This window comes from Gallus gallus, chromosome 13, assembly GCF_016699485.2.
Source record: "Gallus gallus isolate bGalGal1 chromosome 13, bGalGal1.mat.broiler.GRCg7b, whole genome shotgun sequence".
Taxonomy (NCBI): domain Eukaryota; kingdom Metazoa; phylum Chordata; class Aves; order Galliformes; family Phasianidae; genus Gallus; species Gallus gallus.
In genome coordinates this window covers 15,618,520-15,644,926 of record NC_052544.1, presented here as the reverse complement: position 1 = coordinate 15,644,926, position 26,407 = coordinate 15,618,520, and the positions used below count along the sequence as shown (strand labels likewise).

At 48.2% G+C, this 26,407-nt stretch overlaps 1 protein-coding gene and 1 long non-coding RNA gene across 8 annotated transcripts in view; one reads left to right on the top strand and one right to left on the bottom strand.

The window, feature by feature from the left end:
- The window catches only part of VDAC1 (voltage dependent anion channel 1), a 61,023-nt gene that overhangs the window by 5,798 nt on the left and 28,818 nt on the right, over positions 1–26,407 (bottom strand). For 2 of the 7 annotated variants that reach the window (XM_040646923.2, XM_046900379.1), the window contains 4 exons: positions 3,026–3,095; positions 2,398–2,447; positions 1,643–1,795; positions 1,499–1,551 (listed from right to left, as the gene is read on the bottom strand). In XM_040646923.2, the coding sequence (XP_040502857.1) occupies positions 1,499–1,551; positions 1,643–1,795; positions 2,398–2,447; positions 3,026–3,092 (323 nt within the window). In that variant the 5' untranslated portion in view covers positions 3,093–3,095. Of the gene's footprint in view, positions 1–1,498; positions 1,552–1,642; positions 1,796–2,397; positions 2,448–3,025; positions 3,096–3,310; positions 5,183–8,414; positions 8,970–9,158; positions 9,302–25,768; positions 25,926–26,407 lie in introns of those variants that run through there. The other 5 variants (XM_025154858.3, XM_015294017.4, XM_040646922.2 and 2 more) reach the window with 5 other exon arrangements.
- On the top strand, positions 9,029–12,555 carry LOC121106749. The gene is made up of 3 exons (XR_005839704.2): positions 9,029–9,222; positions 10,303–10,517; positions 11,342–12,555. It is a non-coding gene; the product is annotated as an uncharacterized LOC121106749 (long non-coding RNA).

The following is a 26,407-nucleotide window of genomic DNA, read 5'->3' as shown; positions in this document are numbered from 1 at the left end:
AGATAAGTATATGCAATCACGTGCAGTGCGGTGCTTTTCTAAGCCCTTCTGAGATGCATCCTGCTGAGCAGCAGCACAACGTGTCAGACTTGAGGTTACTGTGTAATTTCATTTGCTCTGTCTGACAACAACAAACCACTTTTTTTAACTCCAACTTCCCAGGGGAAGATCTCAGCTGCTAAGGAGGCACACTGCTTCAGTGCCCCTGACACCCCCCTTTCCTCCTTATGATGCATTATAGCACTGCATGCTTACAGCCATAAGAAAGGCTAATTGCAGAAATAAACTTTCCCAAGTCACTTCCTCCTTTTAGACTATTGGCCAGGACAGTGCTTGTTCGTGTGTCCTTATGACTGCTTACATCAATGGAGCAGATCCTCACACTGCAGGAGTAACATTCAGCCGCTCTTCTTTAAGGTTGTTTTGTTGGTTGTTTGTTTTTCCTTTTTCTCTTACATGTCTCTTCTGTCTTTGACCAAATCATTTACTGAAATCCTTTCAGAAAAGTAAGGCTGATATGAAATTTCTAATCAACCGCCCACTTCAGCTAGCAGAAGGAGTCCCCACCATCTGCAAAACATGCTGTATCAGACCTGTACAGAGATTGCTCCCTATTATTATTATTATTATTATTTCTGACTCAGGAGTGTACGAAGAGCAGGAGTCCCAGAAATGCTGGCATTAGCTTGCCTGCAATTTCTTAGCAGAAGCTAAGAAATAATTATCAACAGAAACTGGAGACTATTCTGGTTGACAAATGCAAAAATATCTTGTTAATTCAGAGTAAAGAATGGGCAGCAAGCAGTTGGCAGGGGGGAACATGCCATTTCAGGCAGGATGAAGCCTCCACTGGGACTACAACCACTGCAGCACGCTGCTCTGAGCAGCTCAGGGCAGACCATTTTGGCTCACTGGCAGCACTGATTGCAAAAAGATAATCAAGAGGGGGGAAAAAAATAAACCAACGTACAGCCCTACAGCTGCTGCTTAATCCTTCTGGCCCATATAACCGTGACATCCAATCGTGGGGTGCAGCACCACGGCACTCTGCGGCCAGCAGGAACTCAGATGACAAATTCAGCTTGGGAAAAGAGCCCAATTACTGTGCTGACCTATTAGAGCCGCGGCCAACTGGCTTGTGGAGCTTGTTAAGCTTTGCATTACAGCTGATCTGTCTGGCATTTTTATTCAGGCAGGAACGAAGTACTCATTTTCTGACACGGCCAGAAGTAAGCAACAGGGGCAGAAACAAAACCTTTCCTTCTGATTCTGACTGTAGTTTCCAAGTTACTGCATTTCAAACTTAGGTTTAGAAAGCAATTGTTCATTTTAAGAGTTAAATACACAAGACTTCATTGTGCATAGGCAGACTATTAAATGTCTCAATGTCCTCAGACAACAGAAGGAGTGAAGAAGACAGTATTTTGGAAAACTAAAACAGAACAAAAAAAGCTTTTTGTGCGTATGTGTGTGTCTCTGAAGCTTACTAACATCTTACCCAGTGTTAGGTGAGAAGGAGGAGTCAAAAGTCAGCTTCAGGCCACGTGCAAGCTGAACAGAAAAGAAATGTCACTGGTTGGATTTCTAATCAGACATTGTCACAAGTCAATCTGGAAGCTGCGTGTTTTGAGCCAAAAGTTACCTGGTCTTCAAGAGTGATCTCAGTTCCCAGTGTGTTGTCAGTGTTCCACTTCTCCGTGAACATCAGCCCATATTCCACCCATCTGTATTTGGTTTCCAAGCTACCACTGACTTTGCTTGTTTCTGAGTTTGCTGAACCTGAGCTTGTAAATTCCTGAAGAGGAAAAAGAAAAGGATTTATATCACTCTGTTTTTTGTACTCATGTGATTACCGATCCTTGTAGAATTATTAGTCATAGTAATTCAGGACAAGAAGATCTGCATCTTTCTCAAATGTGATTTAAGAACGTGTTTGCAAGTCATTAATATCAACACGCCCACAGAAACATCAGGGAGAAGGAGCACTGCCTGCTGAAGGACGTGGGGCACAGAGGAGATGATTCTTACCATCAGCACAACACAACATAAGCAGCCGGTCTGAGAGCTCAGTGTGCGAGCTGTATCTGTGAATTGGCACACAAGGCTGCAAATACTTCACAGGGATGTTCTAAAGATCAGCTCCAACACATGGTTACATTGCCATTGTATGTGTTAAGTGTGTGCTAACAAGAACAGCACACAGCACATCCCTGCAGCGCCTGCTCCAAGTCCTGCACAGAACTGCACCAGAAAGGCACAGTAACTTGCAGGGCTATAACATATCTGAAAGCTGATATGGGGAGAGCAAGGAAGACACATTTCTATTTTTAAAGAGGAATATAGGGCAAACATAGGAACGCTGCCACGTTTGGGGTTTCAGTCCCTGCCCACACTCACCAGTCCATTCTCAGATTTTGTTTTCAAATCAAGTTTTATTAACCCAAAACCTACAAGATGAAGGAAAACATGAATTACATACAGGTTAATGTGAAAAGCATGTCTGACTTACTCCTCAAAGCTCCTCTCTAAATCTGCTGTGAACAATTAAAACAAAATGAAACAAGAAAAACCACAACATGGGTACAGCTACTGAATCCCAAGTTGTAAAGCAGCAGCTTACACAGCTCACACTGCCTTCAGACAGCACTGCCTGCACCAGTCCTGCTGCCCTGCAATAGCACCAGGACCAGCCTAGGTAAGAATGCCTTCATTCATACTGAGCAGCACGTTTTACACTAGGAAATTACTGCCATCAATAGTGCTATTCATGATGGATGGAAGCAGTCAAAATACAACACTCCATTTGCTTTCAAAGCAGACAAAAGACCTACGGGGAACATGAAGATTTTTGTGCAAGCAAGAATAAGTCACATCCCCTTGCAGGCAGCCATGGCAATGTGAAGCTAGGATATAGGAACCTCTGGATTCTAATGGGAATTAGTGGAATATTTATCAGAGAAAAGGAACAAAATCGTAACAGTTTCAAGAATCAGAGAAAGATTAAACTTATTTTGGCTTTATTTACCATATCCTTTGGTGAACACATCTCTGGCAGACTTGCCCAGATCAGCATAAGCAGGTGGAACAGCCATTTTCTGGGGGGGAAGAAAAAAGGGGGATGATTACAACATTCAGAAAGCTGTTCATTTAATTTGCTTCAGCAAAAAGCAACTAAAGCCAAATTCCTAAGTTTCAGACAGTTTTCTTTTCTATCTACAACCTATCCATTAAATATAGCTGGAAGAAAGCAGCTACAGCAAATACTGAGATTTGAGTTTGTCCTTTTGCTAAGTGATAAACATGCATTTACCACTGAGGATGAGAAACAGACTGCAGAACAAATACATTAAAAAAAAACCCCACACAAATAAGCTGTGCCTTTCCCAAGGGTTAACAGTTGTGCCCTTATCAGTAGAACCACGTGAATGAATAACTTCTTAAACAACTTCTAGGAAATGTTTCCCCTGCTTCCTGCAACTGATCTATGCATTCTGATGCAAAGAATTAGAACCCCGGGGTCATCCTCCCAGCAAACGTAACCAGGACAGACATCTAGCAGCTGTCACTCCCATCCCTCCCTAAGTGACAGCAGCAAATGGCTAACATTGATGTTAGCAAAAATCAACAAACGGTCATTCTTCACCTTCCATTTTCTGACTCCGGAATTGCTGCTAACAGATACAATTTCTCCTTAGCCATTGACCTGGAAGTGTTTTTCTGGGGAGAAACCAGACTTGTTGAGAAGAATGAGGGCTAAAGGGATGCCACACGTGATCCTGAGAGGAACAAACCAACCAAATCCATATTGCTTTGTTGCAGGGAAGCAAAGTCAAGTGATGTGGAGTGGAGTACACCTCCTGCCTTTTTATGTGAGACTTCATTTTAAAAAGGTGAAGGAGATGAACCATGCATGCAGAGCTGGCCCTCACTGCACCACAGTTCTAGCCAGCCTGAGCAGCAAACTCTTCCTTTCAGCCACAGGCAGAGCAGCTGGCTGTGAGCACCAGGGATGCAGCCTTGCCCAAAGCCTGCAGCCTCTTTGGGCAGGTACCACCCCACGAGCTGCAGATAGGCATTCCTTTGGGCAGCTGCTTGGCCCAACAGGACGTTGCCTATTAAAGCAGGATATTGCTATTGCGTAAGTGAGGAATCCCTATCCTAGAGGGAACAAACTGGATCTGGTGGCTGAATCAAAGCCAAAGATCTTCACAGAATGCAGTGAAAGCAGGGTGCGTGCTGCGATGCAGCTTCAGCTGGGGACAATACCTGCATGAAATCACAGCATCGTTAAGGTTGGAAAAGACTCCCAAGATGACTGAGTCCAACCCCAACCCAATGTGCCCACTGACCACATCCCCCAGTGCCACATCCCCACAGCTCTGGAACACCTCCAGGGTTGGGGACTCCCCCCCTCTCTGGGCAGCTGTGCCACTGCATCACCACACTTTGGGGAAGAAATTTCTCCCAGTATCCAACCTGAACCTCCCCTGAGTGCATGCATCAAGAAGGCCCATCACATCCACATAAAACTCATTTATAAGTTGCAGCCCCACGTGGGTAAGCAGCCAAACAGTACATCTAGAAAAAACTATATTTATATTCTCAGCATACTCCAAAGAAGTTTCAGCTGTTCATATTAGGCCCAAATGTCTCCATTTCTTGCAGAGCCATGAACTCTGGGATTTAAAGTTTGCAAGCACTGCTCTCTACAGGAGAAACCATTTCAATACTGGATCAGATGTGATTCTGGAAACACAAAACCAGCCTTTAAAAATCAATCAATGAACAAACCAAGTACTAACAGACTTCTCTGAGGAGATCCTCTGTTCCTCACTGACGTCCCCAGGAGCACAGCACTGTGTGCTGGAGATCACAGCCTGGGGCAGAGCTCAGGGGCACTCATAGGGCCCCCGGCACAGGGTATGGAGGGATGGGTCACTAAAGCTGAGGAAAGTATCTTCCCAGCCAGAGCAGTCTCAGGAGAACCCCCTGATGGGTATTTCCATTTAGCATCATCAAAAATTCAAAATGCTAAAATCCCTCCATTTGAAAATTAGACCACACTGCTCTGCCAGCTGCATTTTGGCATCTATCAGACATATTTTCACCAGCAGCCCAACTCCATAAAAATCAAGATATTTTCTTGAAAATCAGATGCCTTTTGTGTTTGGGTTGGGTTTAGCAGAGCGTTGGTGCTTGCCAGGTGGACAGGCCAGGTCAGGCTGCAGCACGGCCACGGCTGCCATGGGACAGCAGGAGATGCTGAGATCTCCACTTAGGCAATTACTATAATTAAGGGACAATACTGGAAGCCAAATCCCTGCCTGTTGTAAGGCAAATCAGGTAAAACACACAGAACAAGGTGCTCGAAATTGCTGAGTGCAAAAACGCGATGAAATATGCATGTGCTGGTTAACTTTGCTGTTGTCATCAGCAAGAACAAAAGTAATTATTTCTGTTTGCACGGCTAATCAAAGCCTCTTGTTTAACAGATGGAAAACAAAACTGATTACATCCTGTGTGAGTGCAGGTTGTAAGACAAGCGTGCTTAGCAGGGATTCAAACTCTTAAAGGATCAAGGCATGGCCGTGGCCAAGTGCCCTTGCTTTTCACCAGTAGGATCTCAGCACATTAACTCAGATTAGGGTAGGAGTGAAATGAAATCATTGCTCTCATCCTTCTCCAATTGTGCAAATATCTCAGAGTGACCACATATATCAGCTCCAGCACAAAGCAGACTGAAGAGATTATCTTCTATATGCTCAAATAGTAAAATATTTCCATTTTCTCGAGTGGGTAACACTGCCATGCAAGTTGTGACTGAGGCACCCACAGCCCCAGCCAAGATTTCACTGAACACAAGGCAGCCCAGCAGAATGGATTGAAATATTTTCCCGTGTCACAGATGGCAAAGTTTCACTCTGCAGTGCAGTTCTGGGGGATGAAATCAAACTCAGCCCCAACAGGCAGCAAGCCACCAGGGCATCCTTTGCAAATGTAAGTCCATCTCTGTGATCGGTTACTCTCTTTCTTGATGCTTCCCCACACAGACCTATCAACTACATGAAATTACACGATGGGGAGGAGCTCTCCAAGAATTTAAGATAAGAATATAATCAATGGATGATTAAGTTTCCAAGAAGACAACGGGAGTCTATCAGATTTGAGGCTAAGAAAATAAAAAGGCTGGATTTAACCTTACTCTAGTCACATTTTTCCTAATAAACTTGAACCTGTGCAGCATTCCTTGATTGATAACCATAGGTCTAAATGCTTCTGCTCCCTGTGCCCATGGGGATGAGCACTACAGCTCTGGCACACTGCAGATGCTGAGGGATGCATTGCTCTGACATGTGGGCTGGGAGGAACAGCATCAGGCTGTGACACCAACCATGCTGTTATCATCACGTGGGGGTCTCCCGCCTCAAGACCAAGAAGTCTGATACCTTTCCTATTTACCTCCTTTATGGAAAGAAAAATTATTCCTTGGTATGAAGTAGCTCTTAAGCACGCTTCTGGGATTGCAGCTGTGCAGCCATTTCTCATATGGTGTATCAGCAATAACCCACACTGCTCAGTGTGTGGGCACAGCTCCCTGCCCTGCCAGGGGCAGCACTGACTGTTGGGGCTGATGCTGGCTCTGCAGTTTGGTTTTTCACACCCAGATCTCAAAGCCATTCAAGCCAACTTTTTGGGATGCCTGAAGTTTGTAAAAGCTCTGCATTATGGAACAGAACACACATTAACATTTTCTGCCCCAACTGGTGCTGTGCCGTCATACATCCACGGACCATTATGGCTCAGAATTTACAGCTCTGCAGTCTGCAATTTCATTCATGCAGGTATTAGTGGAAATGTGCAGTGTCCTTGTGATGATCTACAGCACCTGCAGGACCACAGCCTTCCTACTGCAGCTTTGCTTTCAAACTACATACACCATAAAGCAGATTTCATTTTTAAGGATGGATTTATGCCACGGATCTGTAGCACAACAAACACTGGAGCAGAAGGGAAATAAACAGCTTAAAAGCAAACGTAAATACTGTGATTTAGTCTGAACTAATATTTACAGAATTAAGGAAAGAAAGAGTCTGCTCTTAATTGCATGGGTATAAATTTTGAACAGCATTGTACCGAAACCCCTAATTAAGCTATCACACATAAATATCAATTTAACAGAGTTGGGGATGCTGCAGCCTGCTGTAGCTGCTGCTTGCATTAGAAGTGCAAGAAGGAAGAAGCACACATGCTGTGCATTGAATTAAAAAATGACAGTAACTCTCAGCTCCTTTCAGCTGTCTGCAGACCAGGAAAGGAGCAGTGCTGCTGTCACTCCCAGCAGGGCCAGAGCCCTCCGTGCACTCATAGGGGCACAGCTCACACGTGCTCAGGGGCACAGCCCTGCTGCCCGGCCCCTCTGCAGCAACGCCTCACATCCATCAATGGGGGTGACTAATTAAAACAACACCTTGCCTCCCAGCGCATTTTGACACCTTGCTCTCTCCAGCAGCAAAGAAGAGCAACATGGGTTCTCTCTTCCTGCAGCACACGCAGGTGAAGAGCTCCCTGACTGCATCCTGTGGGGACCAGGGGACACCACTCCTGCTGCCGGGGCAACCCCGTTGATGCCCCATGCACCAATGTCCCAACATCATCACATCCCACTCACACAGTCCCAAACAGACTGGAATAAAGGGTGCAGACTGTGGATACATGTAAGCCTTCCACAGAGTGTGTTGGGTGCGGGGATTATTGTAGGGTGCCTTCGTAAGGCCTTTTTGGAAGGAACTCTGACCAGATCACACTGATTAAATTCCCTGAGGCAGATGAATCACAGAATCATTAAAGTTGAAAAGATCATCTAAGACCATTAAATCCAACCCCACCCCAGTCCCACTGACGTGTCCCCAAGTGCCACATCCCCACACTCTGGAGCACCTCTGGGGATGGTGACCCCCCTCCCTGGGCAGCCCATGCCCGTCCATCACCGATGGAAATGTCTCCTGATATCCAGCCTGAACACCCAAGCATCCTCTGCACTGAGCAGAAACCTCCAAGTGCTCCTGATCCCCATCACAGCGCAATGGGCTCCATGTCAGCATTACCACGAACATCTATTCCCCAGAATATTCCCCAGCGTGCACAGGTCAGGAAGGATGAGTCAGCTCTGCTTCGCTTTTGGACATTTTTCTCTTTTTCTTTTAAACCAAACGCGCCAGGACAGATAGACAGACTCCATCACCCTCCAGCAAGAGTTGTTCCCAGTGAGGCTGTGACGAGGCAGAATGGAGGCAGCTGCCCGCTGCAGCCGCCAAGCGCTCCCTGGGCAAACCCGACTCCCGCACGTTCCCAGACGGCCATTTCCCCCCACCCCGAGAACTGAATTTGAAGAACAAACAAAAAGAGAAACCAACCCGCGGAGGGACGCGGCTCGGCTGCTCTGGGCTTCTGGGGTAACCCGAGGCCACCGGGCTGCCCCCCCGCGTCCCCACGCAGGCGGAGCGGAGCAGGGCAGGTGCCGGGCGCGGCCGCCGACCTTCGTTCGGCGCACGGGCAGCGCAGCGCCGCACCGCCCCGGGAGCCCCGCGGCTCACACCGCCCCCCAACCGCGGCTCCCGGCCTTTGGGGCTCCGCCACGCCCGGCCTCAGTTGTCACGGCCCCGGAGCCGCGCCGTGATTTCGTAACAGGGTGCCGAACATTACGTAAGAAAACAGTTATTCTCGTTATGACGCGCCTCGGAGGGCAAAAAGGCGAACTGCCACCGGCTGCCACCCGGCGCCAGCCGTCCTCCCCCACCGCGCAGCGCGGCGACCCGGCGCCCCGGACCCCCCTCGCCCTACCTGGCCCCGCCGCGGCGGCAGCACCGCGCGCCGCACTCCCGCTCCCGGCGCCGCCTCGGGCTCCTGCGGCTCTCCCTGTCCCCGTCCCTGTTCCGGCTCCGGCCCGGCACCTCCCCGGGCTCTGCGGTGACGGCTGCGTGACGGCGGGCGGGGACGGCGGGGAGGGGACGGGCTGCGGGGGCGGGACGGGGCGGGCGCTGCCGCCGCACCGGGCGCCGGGAGCCCTTCCCGGTACTCAGCGGCACCGAGCGACCCCGGGACCACGAGCGACCCCGGTTGGATCAGGGCTCGGCACCCCCGAAGCGGCCCCCAGGCACCTGCGCAGCGCGGCCCTCAGCCCCGGCTGGAAACTGCGTTCGGTTGGAATTCCCGTTCCCGCAGGTAGCTGGGCGGGCTGTGAGTCAGCAGGCAGCGAGCATCCCGGGGCACGGCCGGCCGCGGGGCGTGGAGATGCTCCGGTGAATGAGGGCGTTGGGCACCTTTCAGAACTGCCTCTTGGAGGCGTGAATCAGCCTCAGCTGGGGCTGCGTCCAAACCCCACGTCCTCCCCGTGACAAAGCGTAGCAAAACCCCGCTGTCACAAAGCAGCAGGCGCTGGTGCCGGGCTGCCCCCGGGCTGAGATAAGAACCCGTCCGCTCCGCCGGGGGCTCCGAGCGTCCCCCAGCGATAAGCAGCACCAACCCGCCCGGAGAACTGCCGGTCCTGATACCGCCCTTCTAGCCGCGGTGTATGGAGAGGGGGGTTGTCAGAAAAAATCGTTGCAGAGCCCACATCCCACCCATGCAGAGTTTTTTTATGATGGTTTTTAATAATGATTCCTTGCCTACTTTTTCTTTGCATATCAGGAACGGATAGTGAGAGGCAGTGTGCTTGCTTGGCTCACCCCATTGCTTTCCCAGCAGCACTTCCCCACAAACTTGCACAGCTGTGTACACTGTGGGTCACAGATCAGAGTCATCCGCTGGAAAACAAACCCAGAGCACGTAGCACTCGAGAACTGCACCAGCATAAAGCAGGGCGCTGGGATGGCCCCTCTGCATGGCCCTTACACAGCCCCAGAGCTGCGCCACGAGCCCAGAGGTGGCTCAGCTCAGCCCATGTCCTGGCCCTGTGCTGGGGTCTGGGACTCATTTCTGTAGTTCACTTTGTCCCTTTTTTGGGGGTGGATGAGCATTTCCTATCAGTTCGGAGCAGATCTATTTTCCAATTGATGGGAAGCTCCCGTGTCTGCATTCAAGCAGAACTGTAAAGGCAGTAAGCAGGCTGTAAGAGAGCAGGTATGGGAACATGGTGTGCTTGGCAAGGAGCACATTTCTTGTCTGTCATTAGGGAGCATAATAAAAAGAAAGAAGAGCACAAGGGAATACTGCAAAGCACGAGTGGAAGAGCTGAGATCCTCTACAGAGATCACAGCCTATTCCCCCCATCTTTTCCTGACTCACGGGATTTTTATATCCCAGAAGACTCGCAGCGAGGACCGGAGATGTCTGCATGATGCGGCAGTTGGTGAAGGAGCTGCAAAGTGGAGATGCTCAGGGCAGGACCGTTTGCACCGCTTTCCATAACGCGCATCTGCCAGAAGATGGCAGCAGACGCCCTGGGATGGAGCTGGCAGCGGCCACAGCTGCTCTGCAGGGCTCTAATTTTCATACACTATGAGCCGAAAATGGTGCTGGTGAGTGCCGGATAAACGGGGGATTACACCGCATGTCCCCAAGGGGAAAATCTCTGCTTGTGACATCACTCGATAGGGAAGAGATTCCTTCAGCAGAATAAGAGCATTTAGATATTTAGAGCATGTTGCTTTAGACATCAATTCCCTCTCATACTTTGGCTGCCCACGGTTTGGGTAACGCTACATCTTAATTTCTTTCTCCAAGTGGAAATGGAATAACAGAATACAGAAAGATGGATCCCACAAGCAATAAGACCCCAAATAATTCTCACACAAGGTCCATCCAAACATTCCTCACTGCTGGAAACTGTGGCTCTTGAGCACTCAGAGAGGTTTGCGTTCGGTGGAAAACCTGAAACCGTTCCTCCCTTGGTTATATAAATCTGTCAGCAGGATTATTTCTAAGCTCTGTGCCGTATCACCGGTGCTGTGTGGCTGTGACCCTGCACGGGGTGCAGTTTCATGCTGTGTGAATAGGGAAAAAATGTGAGTCAGGCACAAAGCCACGGGATCAGCACCCAGGGCAGTGTGCCCGCTGTGCCCTCAGCACCTTCTGATGGTGCTCAGCTGTGTCTGCTTGGAGCAGTGGTGGTGACACACAGGGCATGGTATGGGCAGCCCTTCTGTGTCAAAGTGTGCTTCTTCCCATTCAGTTCTGTCACAACCCAGGGGTAGGAAACAGCACTTTCATTCACCGTTTTTACATGGCTAACCTACGCCAAGCTGGGTTTTTTCCTTCTGTTTCCAGTAAGAATTGTCTGCCTAAAACAAAATTGCGAGGGGAAAACACTGCCCAAACACCCCGTGTTGTTTTACATTAACAGCTAGGGCTGATTCAACAGCTCCATTCCTATCACTGAAGGAAGCAAGAAAAGACCACCAGAAAATAAAAGGGGACCATAATAACAGCAAACTCCCCCGGCTTCTTTTGATCTCAGAGAACAGCAGTGAGACATCCTGACAGCCACAGTGATTTCTGAATCTACACAACCACCCTGCCTTGGAAGCAGCGATTTGGTATGTAAGATAAATAAGTGATAAAAACCTGCCAACATTCCTTGTAGGCTATTTAAATTCAAAGAGCTGCTGTAGAAGGAAGCATTGGTATTAATTTGGCAGATAAGACTTCCACTTGTGGTCACAGGGCTGCAAACCAATGTTATTAATACAATGCAGTCTAGCACTTCAGGGTTCCTCTGTACAGTTAAGAACAAAATGTATGAGTGCAAACCTGCATGCGGCTGAGCTATAGGTGTGTATCCTTGGCCCTAAATGGAGCTGCATTCCAGTAGCCAATAAAACAGGACACATTCAGCCTGCAAGTCTTTTTCTGTCCTTTGGATAGAAGTGAGTGCATAACACAAGACATCCTGTATCTCTGATGCTGCTCACAAAACAATTCTGTTGTTGCCAGGTGACTCTGGCTACGATCAGCTCTGGGGATGGTGGAAACTACTACTGGAATAAGAGAGCAGAGAGAGCTCACCTTCATAGTGTTAACAAATAGCATTCGTTAAGTTGTTGCACATCCCAGAGTGGATTGAAACAGCCACACAGAAGGGTGTACATGGATGGTTCTTGCAGTGTCTGTTATTTTACATGCAGCTTTCCCATCCTTCACCTCCTTCCCAGGCAGTCTGACAGGGGAGCAATGTGCCCACAGAGGGGACCTTGCAGGGAGGAGCTGGAACAGACGTGGTAAGGGGGATGGCAGTGATGGGTTGGTGCTTGGACTTGATGACCTTAGATGTCCTTTCCAACCTTAATGATCTTATGGGGCCATCAAGCAGCCATCAAGCCCATTCCCCCACGCCCCAGTCACCCTGCTCAGATATCCCCAAATATTCACACTGGTCAGCTAATGCTGTAGCTGGCTGGCAAGAATAGCACAGACGCAACATCAGAAACTTGAGAGGAAGGATGATATGGTCAGGAGATAGCAAGAAGAAATACTTTCCTCAGCCCTTTGAGCAAAGCCTGGCATCAGATTAAAGTCAGGCTTCAAGTGCACTTGTAATTGCATTCCTGGTTGGAAACAGAACTGCATTAGCACCAGACAAGTGTGCAGCTGAAGCCAGGGGGCTGCTCCATGAAAAAAAGTGTGGGCTTTTTTTTTTTTCCCCTGAAAGATGGAGGAGAGTGGCTGAGCTGGAAGAGCTGCACCATGTCTGCTCCCAGCTCCTCAGACCGGAGCTCTGTGGTTGTTACAATCCACACCTCCCAGCCCATAGCCAGCCCACCTGTTGGGGTATAGGAGTGTATGGGAAAACAAAGAAAAAAAGATTTATTCCTAAAGGAATATTTCCCACAGCTGGTGATGAGCAGTGCTATGACCTCCAGGTCACATCTGCCACCCTGCTGAGCCTGGCAGGGACAAGCAGTGGCTGACTCAAGCCAAGAATACTTAAAACTTTTCAGTTCTGTGTTTACACAAAAACAGAGGCCTGTCCCTCCTTGGGATTCAGTTTCCTGTCTGCATCCAGCCTGGCCTAAGTCCAGCAAGAAGGACAGTAATAACAGCTTGCTGTAAAGATGTGCATTTTCTTGTCTGGAAGAAATGCAGCTCTTTGATCTACTCCACTGTGGACAAGGGAAAGGCAGTTTTCCACTCAGCTCTGAGAAACAGCAGTTGCAGTGTGGAAATGCAGTTCCATTCCTCTGGGAGGTTCAGTCCAGTCCCAGCTCTTACTGGGGGTGCATCCTTGAGGGTTCTGCCACTGCAGATCTATAATATAATGGCCTGGGAGGCTCCTGAAAGGCCTGAACCTGTCCGAACTGCGGCAGAAAGGGGAACAGAAGCCCAGAGAGAGCAAACTGCAACTGCTGACAAATGCACAGTATTGCACGACACGAATTCCTACAATAAGCACCAGCAGAACAAGGCAGAGGTCAACCAGAAGCACGGACTTGAGGCTCCCAGCACAGAGCACAGCAGCATGGCACTTCCCAGGGCTACAGGGCAGTTTGGATGTGTTGTGCATACCCTGCCCTCAGAAGTATATTTAGAAGGACATAAAATAACACGGAGGAAAGAAACCTCCCCTGCCTGGTTTGCCCTGTGCCAGGACAAGAGCAGCTCACATGTGCCATCTAGTGATGCTGACAGTACACAGAGCACAATTTCTCCCAGCAGGATCAGAAATGCTCAGGGAAGTTGGTGGACAAAGGCAGCAACAGAGCGAACTTCAGCCCTCAGAGCACCCCATCTCACACTACTCTATGGTACATGGCTTGTGCTCACATCTTACATGTCCACGTGTGTATACAAAGAATACGTCTGGCAAAACTGGAAACTAAACAGCAAGGGAAGGACCAGGGCTGAAATCTGAGAACACCACACAATTTTTAAAAGTATGCTAAACAAAGATGTGTTGGGACCATTACCCAAGGGCAGAGCATGCGTGCACACACACCTAAATCCTGGGGCTGGCAGGACTTACCAGGCCATGAGAGCAGCCTCAGACACATTTTGGGCTGGGTGTTAGAGGGATGTGAAGCTGCTCTGTCAATCCAACACAGGCACTGAGCTCCAGCAGCCCCCAGAATTCATTCTAGCTGTGACACAACCAATTTGAGTCCCAACAAGTCCAACTCAGGACAACCACACCTCACACAGGATTGTTATAGCTCACCATCTCCTGTAAGAAATACTCTCCCAGAGCACAAGATGCACAGAGAAGAACAAATAGACAATTCCCTTCCCAAAGCTGTTCTTTTCAGGCACATTGTCCCTCTCTGTGTTACCAGTCCCAAGCTCCAAAAGCTTCATTTATCACTGTTGAGACAATTTCCAATTCTAGGACATTGACTCCCTTTTCCTACCAGAAGTGGGATGCTCCATGAAGGACTGCACATCCCCAGGAGGACACACCCAGACCCAAACTGCTCCTCCACTCTCCTCTAAGGGCAGCTGTTGGCAGTTGGTCATTCCTGTCCAATTTAGCCCCAAAGCCATCAGTTCCTCAAAATCATCCATCTCTGTGCTACGTTCCAGTGACCCAAAGGGTGTGCTGTCAGCTATGCAACCCAACTTCTCTCACGGCTGCAGTTAGCTGGGACCTTCCCTGGGAGCCACAAGGTGTCTTCAGATTTTCCCTAAGCTGTTTAATCGCCTGCTCCTTCACTAAGATGAATGGTTCGACTCACTTTCAACCCTCAAATGATTGCCCTTTTCCCTGAAACAACTACAGATCTTATCTCTCATTTCCCTATCCACCTACTCTCATATTTAAGTTTACCCCTGAAAGCCCTGAATTCTTCTTGCTTGCTTTTCATGGCCCGCAGCTTCTCTTTTAACATTAAGAGCACTGTTCCTGGCAAGACATTAAGGTGCTCCTTGGGTGCCAGCCTGAAAGCCATAACTGCACTATTTGCATTCATGTTTTGATAGTCCCTCCATCCCTGCTCCTGGGGCGTCTCCCTCAGTGAGAAATCTGGTTGTCCCCATTCTCTTGGCCCTAACCTTCCCTCTTTCCATCAGAGATTGCTCCAGCTGAGAAGGGCACAGCAGCAAGGACAGTGCCTGGCTCAGCCCCTGGCAGCATCACTCGCTTATGCTCCAGGTTTTTCCTCTTGCAGGAATTTCATTTCCCAGAAGGCAACTTGGAACCCCCACCAACCTGCAAGCTGGGCAAGGCTTTGACAGGCTGCTCACAAATTCAGGAATAGTTTCTCTTTCATTTTGCATGCTCTGATGAAGTCATGCAGCTCATTCCCAATGCTGGCTGGTATTCCTCAATGGAGGTTTAATTCCACAGCAGCTATCCCCTGTTCCTTTCTTCCCTGCTCAGTTTGGAGACCCAGTGCTCTCTGTAGTTCCCTCCCCAAAGTCCACCACCACCTGTGTCTAAGCCTAAGATTTGTCACAGCAGAAACAAAGAACTCTGTCTAACTTCATTATTGAGTTATAGCAAACAGCTCAAGGAGGGCACAGCCAGACCTTCACTGGAGCATGCCACAGGATGATGTGAGCATGACATCCAGAACTCATGATGACCAGCTGATATTGTTATGACAGCAGACTTTCTTAGGTCTCGCTCTATTTTAATTCAGTTTCAAAGCTTCAGGAAGAAAATTTGGGCCCGGAACTATAAAGTGCAGGAAGATAAGCCACAAAAATGTGCAAAGCCCTCAGCAATTCTGGGCAGTGCCACACATCCTCACAACTAACAGCTTCTCATGCTGTGGGCAAGAATTGTCACTTTGTTCCCAAGTTTCCTACATCCCTTGGGGAAATCCGTTCTCTTAGCTCTCCCTTGGCAAGGTCTCATCAAATGGAAACCCAAGTAAAGAAATTGATTTATCCTCATTTAAGGACCAATAAGTTCTGTGCTGGCAGCTGCCCACAAGTGCTTGGTATCCCTGTACCTGCTCTGAGCTTAACCACGTAACCCAGAGATGACAAGTTAGAAATTCCCCAAAGAGCAAAGCCCACAACCTTCACTCTCAAAGCCACGGATGGTATTTCCCAGGCTGGAAACCACTCCTTGTTTGAGCCTGTAGCGTGCAAGGGAATCAGGGAGAATAAGAACTGAATCAACTTTATTTTTCCAATATTACTGTGCAAAAGGCACCTTCTGAGATTAGCTTTGGAGACAAGCACAGCAGCAGTCCTCCTGCAACATTCATAGGCTCTTGCAGATATCTGCAGCAGCAGCCGCCCCACCATGACCATGCATGGCACACGCACGTTACAGCTGAACCCCAAACAGAAATCGGCTGCAAACTTTCCCAGGGCAGATCACACACAAAGCGTTAACATTTGGTTCCACTTTGAAGCCAGGTTTGACCTAGTTTAGGTCTTTCTCTCTCTCTTAGTTCCTTTGGCTCACACGAGCACTTCTGGAGGAGTTCAGCAACTGGGAGGCGTTGGTCCCATCCCATCTCCCCCTCCATCCAGCTCAAAGCATCAAGCTGCACCTCTGCCAGCCTCCCCTCCTGCTCTGACTCTTCACAGCTCTGTCCACACTCAGCCAGCACACAGCAGGCTAAGAGAGAAGCTGAAAAGCTGGCAAGGGCCACCCAAAAATGCCCCAAAGGCTCCGTAAGCCACGCACCCAGCAGAGCATCGCAGCAAAGGTGCAGAGCTGCTCTGTGCAGCGCCTCTCCGAGCCAAGTAGGTCACAAGAAAAATCAGCACAAGGTTTTCCCCTTCTCAAAAGCAGAATCATCCGCTTGTGGAATAGCTGCAGTGAAAGATATTGCAGCAATATACCATATAGCAGCCTTGTGCAAAAAAACTCATTTGCAAGCATTTTCAGAAAGTGTCATATTGAAGGGAAGAGGTTAAAAGCTTCTAGATTTATAGGAAGAAGGGTATTTTTGTTTTCTTTACAAAAAAAAATAAGGTCAGATTAAAGAAATGTGATCTGTTCTAATGATGGCTGTTCGGTGCATCCCTTCATACAAGTCTGTAATATCTGTGCAGAGATCCCTCACCAACACCGGGGCTCTCCAGCCTCAAGCACAACTGCTGAAGCTTGTGGTTGTCCCAGTGATTTAAGGGCTCTTTGCTCAGCTTCTCAGAAAACCAATGTGAGGGCAGACTTTGTCCAGCCTTCCAAACTTCCCTTGATCATACAGACTCACAACCTCTAATTTCTCTGAAATCAAATACATCAGTCTAAAATCCTGTTCAATCACTGTACAAAAATGGCACCAAAAGCCATTACTCCAGCTCTTTGATGGCCTCAACTATAACAAAGAGAACACAAAATAATTCTACAAGGACAGCAGAGGTGCATGCAGCTACTTCTGACACTGGCAAAGTGCAACCTTGTGGTTCTTTGAGTTTATGCCCAGCACGTTCCTGGAGCACCTGACTGCCACCTCCCTCCTATTCTTCCTTTTGCTTCTATATGTTCAAATTCATAACTTGAAGGAGCTGTCTTCTTCTGAGCCTAAGAGGAATACAGTCTGTGATGACAGAGAAGCCTCACAGATATCATGCTTTCAGACCAGCACATCTTCAAACACACTTTAGTTGTGTTCCTTCCCCCTTCAAGCCAGCTCACAAAGTTGTTGGAGTCCTTTTATACTACAGCAGCCAGACTGGAGACCTTAAAAGAAACGCAGATGTCACGTGCTCTGTGCAGGGCGTTGGAGGCAATGAGCACCCAGGTGCACTGAGTGGTGTCTCCTGTGGTCACCTACCACAGCCTTTGTCACCAGTTGGACACCAGGAAAATGCAGTGTCACCATTTCAAAACCCATTCCCACGTGCACCTCGAGCAATCCTGTGCAATCTCTAAAAATCAGGAGTCTGCCGGTGTGAGCGTTGTGGTCACCCTGGTGCTGCTTACTCCGTTACACGTAAGCACTTTGCATTAATGGTGTCTTTGGACTCAAAATTCCAGGTGCATTTTAGAAGCATTTGGACTAATTAGCAAAATCCACATAAGAAAGCTCAAGTTCCTGCCACCCCTCCCATTTCATTAAGAAGACCAAGAGGTTAAAGAGCAGCTTTTCAAAGGTGACCAGCACCTAACTGCCTTCTGGCCCCGAGCAGCAGTGCGAGCTGCATGTCCTGGCCGTGCCAGAGCCAGGATCCTCTCCCAGGAGCTCTGCTGCAGACAGCGGTTCTGTTCCCACAGACACAGACCTCCTGCACCTTTGGCAGCACCCCGTTTGCTGGTACACAAAGGTGACATTAGCAAGGAGCAAGCCATGGCCACAGAGCCAAGGAGAATGAGATCTGATCTCTGAATACACCTGAGAAATCAACCCATTTTGACTGCTCAGTCTTCCTCAGCACTCAGCCAGAGCCAGATGGGGAGAGATAGGATGAGAATCTCTTCTTAGGGGTTTCTGGTGAGATCTTTCTATGAAACAGAAAGCAGTGACACTGCAGAAGCTGACAGTGCCCTTATTCCTGCAGAAGAGCTCTTCTCACAAGACAACAGTAGATGTGCACACTTCCTCAGCCCAACCACACTTCCAGGCCAAGCAAGGCTGTCATCTCCTGCCCAGTATAGGTGTCCTGCTTCATACCAGTATTCGCTCATGTCGCTACATGTTGCCTGTCCCATCAACTGACTACGAAGAAAAGTTAAGGCTTTATCAGTAGCACAGTGACACCTTTGGAGCCAGAGGAGAACGTGTTCAGCTAGCTCTGTGTTGTAGCAGACAGAACTAGAAGTCCGGATGTAGCCAAGCAAGCACTCCAAGAGCATTTTCCTGTGAGTTTGGGCATGCCAATTTAACACAAACAAAAGGGATATGTTATATTAGCGTGGTAGTCTCCTTCCCAGGTTAGTTAATATTGAAGCTCTTGGAGATGGGAACAACACTGCCCATTCTTTCCTAAAGAAAAACATAAAAGGGTCGTCCTACATTTCAATTTTTTGATTTCAAGAGAGACACATTTGGAAATACAAACTCCTACAGAACTCTTCTTAGCAGAGTGTGGTAACTTCGGGATCTGTGGTTCGGTGAGACAGAGGAGTTCTCATGTCTGAGTCACCTCAACAGCGCCTGGGAGCTCCCATGGGCACTGCTATAGAACCAGCAGCCTCCAGTGGGCTCCTCCAGGAATCCCAGCATTCACAGTGATTATATCTGCCATGGTCACGCTTTCTGAGCCTCATCTGTGTGCTCCTGAAAGCCTGTAAGTACAGCTGAACTCCGGATAAAACATAGGAGGAGACATTAACATCATTTAGGTCCTTGCCATTGAAGAGATTCTTTCGTGGATACCCCTAAAACCTCAATGTAGGTAATTATTAGTAAGACCTATGTACATTCCCTGATACTTGTTCTTTGCTGGCTTTCTCACTGCCAATAATTATCGTGGTTTGCCTGTCTCCCAGAAAAACCTTTCTTACTTACCTAATTAAAATTCCTTTGCGGCCATCATCTAAGCAGTTGTAATCCAGAAAACTCAAGCCATTGCACAAACCAGATCCAGCTCATACCTAATATAAGCCCATTGCAATGGAGTCAACAGCTACACCCAAAACCAACGAACCAAAGCCTGGAAGGAGCACCTGGGCTGCTCAGCCTCCCTTGTGCTGCTGTGGGATTTCTCTCTACCAATTCTCCCCAAGATTCTGAGCAATGTAGTTTGCAAGAAACCAGCGTGTGCCCCTAAGACCTCATTTCCAAGGGCACAGCTGGATAGTTCAGCTGCATTTGCTTCTCCCAAATCTCCCCACACTGCACTAATGAATGTTGGCCTCCTGATGTTGGAACCCTTTAGCACCCCAGGCTGTGACCACCTTAATCACTACTCAGCCAAACTTGCCTCATTTTACTGGTTTAACCTTTCTTCTCCAACACCCCAAATAGTTTTTGCCCTTCTCACAATTCTTAATTAGCTGAAGAAAAACCCCAAGCCCCAGTGATGCCCAAACCTGAACACAGCCACTGATGAGGAATATGTAAGATCATGTGGTAGTGGCTAATACCATGAAAATGCCCATTTGTCTGGATACCTGAGATTCATTCCAAAATCATGCCTAACAAGGAAACTCCAACACACCACCCTAATACCAATTATTACCTTCAAAGGCAGCAGAACAGACTAATGCTGTAGACAGATAATATCATACATCCCTATATTAAAGCAAACACAAATGATTTAATTTCATTTCACCTGGAAAGTTCTGGCTCTCCCATTTATTGTGCTGGCCCCTGTGTGTCATGAGAATGGCATCAGCCATGCTGACCCAGCCCTGCCTGTGTCCCAGCTGTCACCGCTCCTGTCCGTAGCCATGGGCCATGCTGGCAGCACCATGCCTTGGCCAACAAGAGCCACAGCATGCCCTGATGCTGCCACTGGTTACATAGAGGTCAAAATAAGACTCTGAGGGAAGAGTGTTAATCATTAACTTTGGATATTAAACTTTTTTTTTTTTTAAACACTCAAGTTACAGTGGGGTATACATCTGGTTGGTATAGCTAAAATGGGTATCACAGAAGTTGAAGGACATTTGAGCCATGCTGTTACAGGATATCTTCTGACCCGATCCAGTTTTAACAAGGCACTTTATTTTTCAGTGTAGCAGAGCTACAGCAGCTCACAGGAAGCTTTAATTGGCTTATTTCATGGAACAACGTGCCACAACACATGCTAAGGGCACAGTGCATGGCAGTCAGGCTATGCTGACTAATGAATGGAGAGACTGCCCAGGTCAGTGGGATTGTCCAGGCTGAAACTGGTGTCTGTGCAAGCTTGTGTGCTAGCCTGCCTTATTTCAAGAATTACCTCGTATCTGTTCTTGCCAGCAGCTGAAAACATGCTCTTCTCACAGCTCCTTCTCTGGTGCCCTATGTTGCTGGATCTTCCCATTCTGTCAATAAGAGCCCAGGGAATGTCCCCAGCCCTGCTCCAAGCCAGTGTCCTACAGCAGGTTGTGCAAGATGATGAGGAACAGAAAGACCATGCTGCAGCCCTACACCACACAGACTGATTGGAAACGCAAGGAAGGGTACAGTGTAGTTAAAAGAGAATATGTGCATAATGTGTATTTACCTTTAACTGCCAAGAATAAATTCCACAAATGTTTTTATGTATCTCTTCCAAGGTTTCTGGTTGGAGCTCTTTACAAAGGGGCTGTAGGTCCTTCAGCATAACCTTGTGCATCTGGCTTCATTCGCTAAACAGTTTGTTTCCTCATATGGTTAAAAAACAAAAACAGTTGGTATACCTGCACAGAGCAAGAGTGGTGCTGGCCACAGTCAAAGCTACTGCAGCCTGAAGCTGGGTCCAGAGTTGACAAAATAGCCCATGAGCTTTCCTCTATTCTCAGAGGGGGAGAGAAGACATTGCTCTGTGCAGCAGTGGCCACTGCAGAGCCTCCAGCGTGTGAGATGTGAGAGGAGAAAAAAATCATGGGCAGCTCCATAGGGTGCAGACAGGAGTAATGACTTCATGAAATCGGGCATCAGCTGTTCAGCTCTCTACTGCCAGAACAGCAGGTATAAGAAATGCTCATGCCAGAAGGATGTGACAGAGCTGCAAGAACATGAGAAGGCTTTGTATGAAGTGCTGCAGAAATGTGGACTCTTACTTGCATTTTCTTCCACTGTATCCTATAGAATTCTGTAGCAAAGCTGAATAACCTCTACTCACATGCTGGCTATAAAGCCAGCAGAAACCTCACAGTCATTACATTCTACAGTTCCCCCCCAGTGCATGCACCTCACAGAGACTCTCTAGGGCCTTGATCTATGCCTTAGGAGTGATCAAACCTCTGGATGCCTCTCTTCATCTGGTAGAGGTCTCCAGCCATAAGGCCTCTGTAGCAATTCCCTCTGCTCTCTTGGAGTGAAATGCACCATCGTGCAGAGCCAGTGCCAGGTCTGCCATTCACTTCAGTCTCCTTTAAGCCATCAAAAGAAAGGGTATTTGCTTTGGAAAAACAACAAATTTCACTTTGGCAAAAACACTACCAATTGCTAAGGGATATCCCAATGATCCCCCCCCTCAATCAGCCCACAAAACAGCTGCAACTGCCTCACCCCCACACTGCAGATGAGTGTTTCCATCTCCCACCTAATTCCTTTCCACCATTTTCATGGCTATTCTTGCTGGCTTCACCCAAATATTTTGGCTGAAGTTTTTAGAGGACCTGAAGGAATTATTCAGCTTTATCCTCCTGACCCTCACATGAAAGACACACAGTGGGAGCACTTCCATTGTGGGGAGCTCACTCCATAAAGCCCTCATGAAATGCCATGCCTGAGCATATAAACCCACCAGCAATAGTCTGAGACAGCAAACTGCAATCCCACACTTTGGGATAAGCACAAAAAGAGCATTTTCAGCTCCTTGTGCTGGACTTTATAGCAGACACCTTGAAGCATATCTTCCTGCCAAGGGAACAGCAGCACACCGCGCCACATATGCACCCAGCAGCAAACAGCTTGGGTTCACAATCCAAATGCACCCAGAAATTGCTCAGAAGCACATAAATAAGCATAAATAAAATCACATGTGAAACTATGGCAGCACAAAACCTGTTAGGACCTGAATGAGGTCCCTGTCCACACTCCTCCTGGAGATAGGAGAGCACATTGAGTCACAAAGCAGGGGATCCACTGCCCAGCCATGGCACACAGCACTGCTCCATGCAGAGACCCAGAAGCAGAAGGCAGGGGTCTGAGTTCAGACAGGCTCTGGGGGGGCCCAGCACAGGCATGCCCAGCCCTGCAGCAGGTCACACAGCAGTCCAGCCAGGATTGCTGCAAGCAGCCTGCTTTCCCTCCTCTCTCTCCCCCCATTTCCCAGAAAATTTCTGCTAATTCAACAAGAGAATCTTCTTTAAAAGACATCATACATATGCATATTATTTTTAAAGAAACATTTGGACAAAAAAATTGGACTGCAGCTTCACGAAAGAGTAGGGATTTGGCTGGCATGGAATTCCCATCTCCAGGCTCTGGGGGTTATGGGATGGAGGCTTTCCTTTCACATGGCAATACACAGTCCCCAGAGCTCCCCAAAGCAAAGCCACCACTGAACTCATAGTACAGATGGGAATAAAGCAGAGAAGCCCCAGGAACAAGGATTCACCACATGACCATCGGTGAGAAGTTAACAGCTCAGGTCTGATCAAAACCTTTCAGCTGCTCTGACCCCGTGCCCCAGCTGGAGGCAGGCTGTGGCAGAATGCACCTCTCAGTGCATCTTCTGACAGCAAAGCTCAATACGTGAGCTCCATTACAAGGTTTTGTCTTCACAGATTTCGTTTCACATCATAAGCTTCTGCCAATTATTTTTAAACAGAAAATGAGCACAATTAGGGGAATGAGAACGGAGGAACCCAAAAACTAACAAATGTGAGTCCAGTCTGCGCTTGCATTAATGGGTCAGAACTTGCATTAATGGGTTTGTGTCCATTAGCCCATGTGCAAGTCCCAACCCAGCACCTGGTGCTCCAGTGTTCAGAGATGTACCACGGCACCGGGTAACCACGTCAGCCGAAACCCAGCCAAAACCCCAAACTTCCTTTCTTAAAGGATGTAAAAACAGATCCTGCAGAACACCTGCATAAAATGTTTTAACACTTTGCTTTTCTCATGGGGATGGTGACATTTCAGATTATATTCCTCCCTCCATAGACATATTCAAACCGCACCAGTGGGAAGAATCAGAAACCTGGGAGCAAGTATCAGAGTAGGTGTCCAATTAGTCTTTTGGACAAAGTCAGCAAAAAAAGGTAAGTGGATTTTCCCAGCACCCTATTACGTGAGGCATGAAGGATTACTGCATGGAGACATCAAAGCCTGATGTGTTGTACAGAGACATTAACTGAAGGTTTGCTCTGTGTGCCATGAGATGCACACCAGGTTCCTGTGGTTAATGGAGACCTCATGACCTTTTGCAAGAGTTGACCATGGCATCCTGGTCAAACACCAATACCTTAATTACGTTTTGGCTTCCGGTGTCCCTTGCTGGCTGAGCTCCAGGGCAGAGTGCCTCAGTGGTGGGCAGCTCCAGCTGCTGAGGAGCTGGTTGGGTACTTAAGGCAACCTCTGAGTACATATAGGAATACAGCTGCTATTGCAGATTCCATCTGCTTTGTGAGTGTGATTTCTCCTTCCATGCCATGATGTTCAACAGACCTGTAAGTAAACTGACCTCCAATTGCTGACTCTTACTCCAGCACGAGCTCGGAATTGGCAATACCCGGCATGTAGATGTGCTGAACACAGCCCATTTCCTTTTCTAAAGTATGCCAATAAAGGGAAAACGAAAGGTCAAAAATAATCACAATTAGAAATAATAATAAGAGGACAGGTTCCATCTCTCTACCATAGGTACCTATTCTGTCCACCATATGCAGGATACAACAAAATTAATTGCAGCTGAGTTCTCATAGCTTAATTCAAATGTTGACTCAAACTCATGTAACTCTTTCAGTAGTTTGTATTAAATTATCATGGAAGAAGCTACCAGGTGTCCTAAGGAAGATATCTGTTTGCCATCTCACTGTGATTCATTAGCTCCAAGCTCCAGCCAGGATTAATAATAATAATAAAAAGTGAGCTTAATTGGTCTAAAAGCAGTCATTTTCATTTTCTGTGAGGGTTATGCTCTTGTTTTTTTAGATGTGGTTACCTTCATTTTTCTTAGAACAGCTCCTTGTTTGCCTTCTCTCCCCTGCTCACAGGGCTCTTGTGGGCTGGAGAGGCACATGGATAGAGGAAGGCATCTTTAAAGTTAAAAATAGGAAACTGAAAAACCACACACAGCTCTCAGTGCGGTGGGTGAGACGTTGTCTGGGGCTACGAGTCCCCATCAGCCCCTTGACCGTACCATGCAGGGACTGCGCTCTCCCCAGGGGGGTGACCCCATGTTCTCCTGCAGTGAAACCTTCAGCTGCACAGAGAGATGTTGGCAGTGGGAGAAGTTACAGCACAAAGCCCACCTGCTTTTCCATTTTATAACTTTTATGTTTTAGAGGTCTCTCCTAAGCAAAGCTACACACCCAGGGCTGGTACAGAGCAGGAGCTGGTGCTGCAGCCCATACCAACCACGCTCGAGAGCCAGTCTTGCCTTTTCCTCTCCCTGCTTCTAGGATTCCATCCTCCCCTTGGCATCCCACAAGCAGACAGGTGACCTGACATCTCTCTCTGTGGGACACCGAGACCCACGCTGAAGGGGTGAGGCTGTACCTTGCAGCAGAGCTGACAGCCATATTCCACATGGTGTGGGATCACCACTGACTCACAGCCATAGAAAACTCAACCCAAAGCTGCACACAGAAAAGAAGTGCCTAGAAGTTACATTATTATGTAAAGCAAACAGGATCTAAAGTGCTGAGAATCGGTTCTGGGAAACCTACAACACCAGGGAGAGCACCATGAGCTTCGTCCTGCCCAGTGTCACTCCTCAGCCTTAGAGAAGGGAAATTGCTGCTGCAGTTTCAGGTCCATTGCTCGCATTCCTGCATGGAAACAGCTCCTGCAAAACTGAGCACAGGGCAGTGCTACCCTCCAGCTCTGTGTGTACATCACCCACCCCAGGAAGCCATCAGAAGCCCCCCAGGCTGCCACAAACACAACAAGGGGGTGGAAACCTAGTGTACAGCCACAGCATCTGTTCCCTTTGAGTTTTTGAGCATTAGAAACACACCCTATGGGGTTACTGCCAGAGATCCTCAGGGTGGGCTGCCACTCACTGCGCTGCCTGCAATGATCTGAGAGCACAAACCTCACCCATAACAGCTCTCTGCACTCAAACACCTGAAAACAACACTTCAGACAGAACCCCACACAATCCCAGCTCCCCCCATCCAGGAGCTTACCAAGGGCACCTTCCTCCTGCAGCCAGGCAGACACTTCCAAACAGGGCCATTGGGAAGCGTGGGCTAAAAAGGGTGCACCTACACCTGCCAGCTTTTAATGTGCTAATTGGTAAAAGCTGGCACTAACACCCGGGAGAAATGAGCGATGATGGGGGGGGGGGGAAGCAACGCAGCTGCTGTACCTGCAAGCCAGAAGCAGAGTGCCACTAGATGGTGACAGTGCCCACAGAAATGGAGCTACCAGGGGAGAATCCCATCTCCAGCACCAGGCCACAGTGAGTTGGAAACGATCTTTTGGGAACGAGTGGTCAGAATCTCTTCTTTGTGAAGGGTGAGGTTTAATGTAATTCATGTTAAGGCCAAGAGCTGCAGGACATAGTGGTTTGGTGATAAACTGAGGAGTTAATTCACCTGCATGGAGTGTGCGAGCTGAGTTATCTCTGCATGGACACACAAGAAGTTAATAATCTTAATTTACTTTCATTTACCTGTGGCTGTTCCCCTGCACCTCTGACACACGCAATGGAGCCTAATGAGGGCTGTGAGATTTGCAGCCTCTCCTGGGCAAGGCCAATATCCCCCCACAGGGACAGCACTTCTCTGTCCCCACGCAGGGTCCCACTGGTGCAGGTGCTGCCC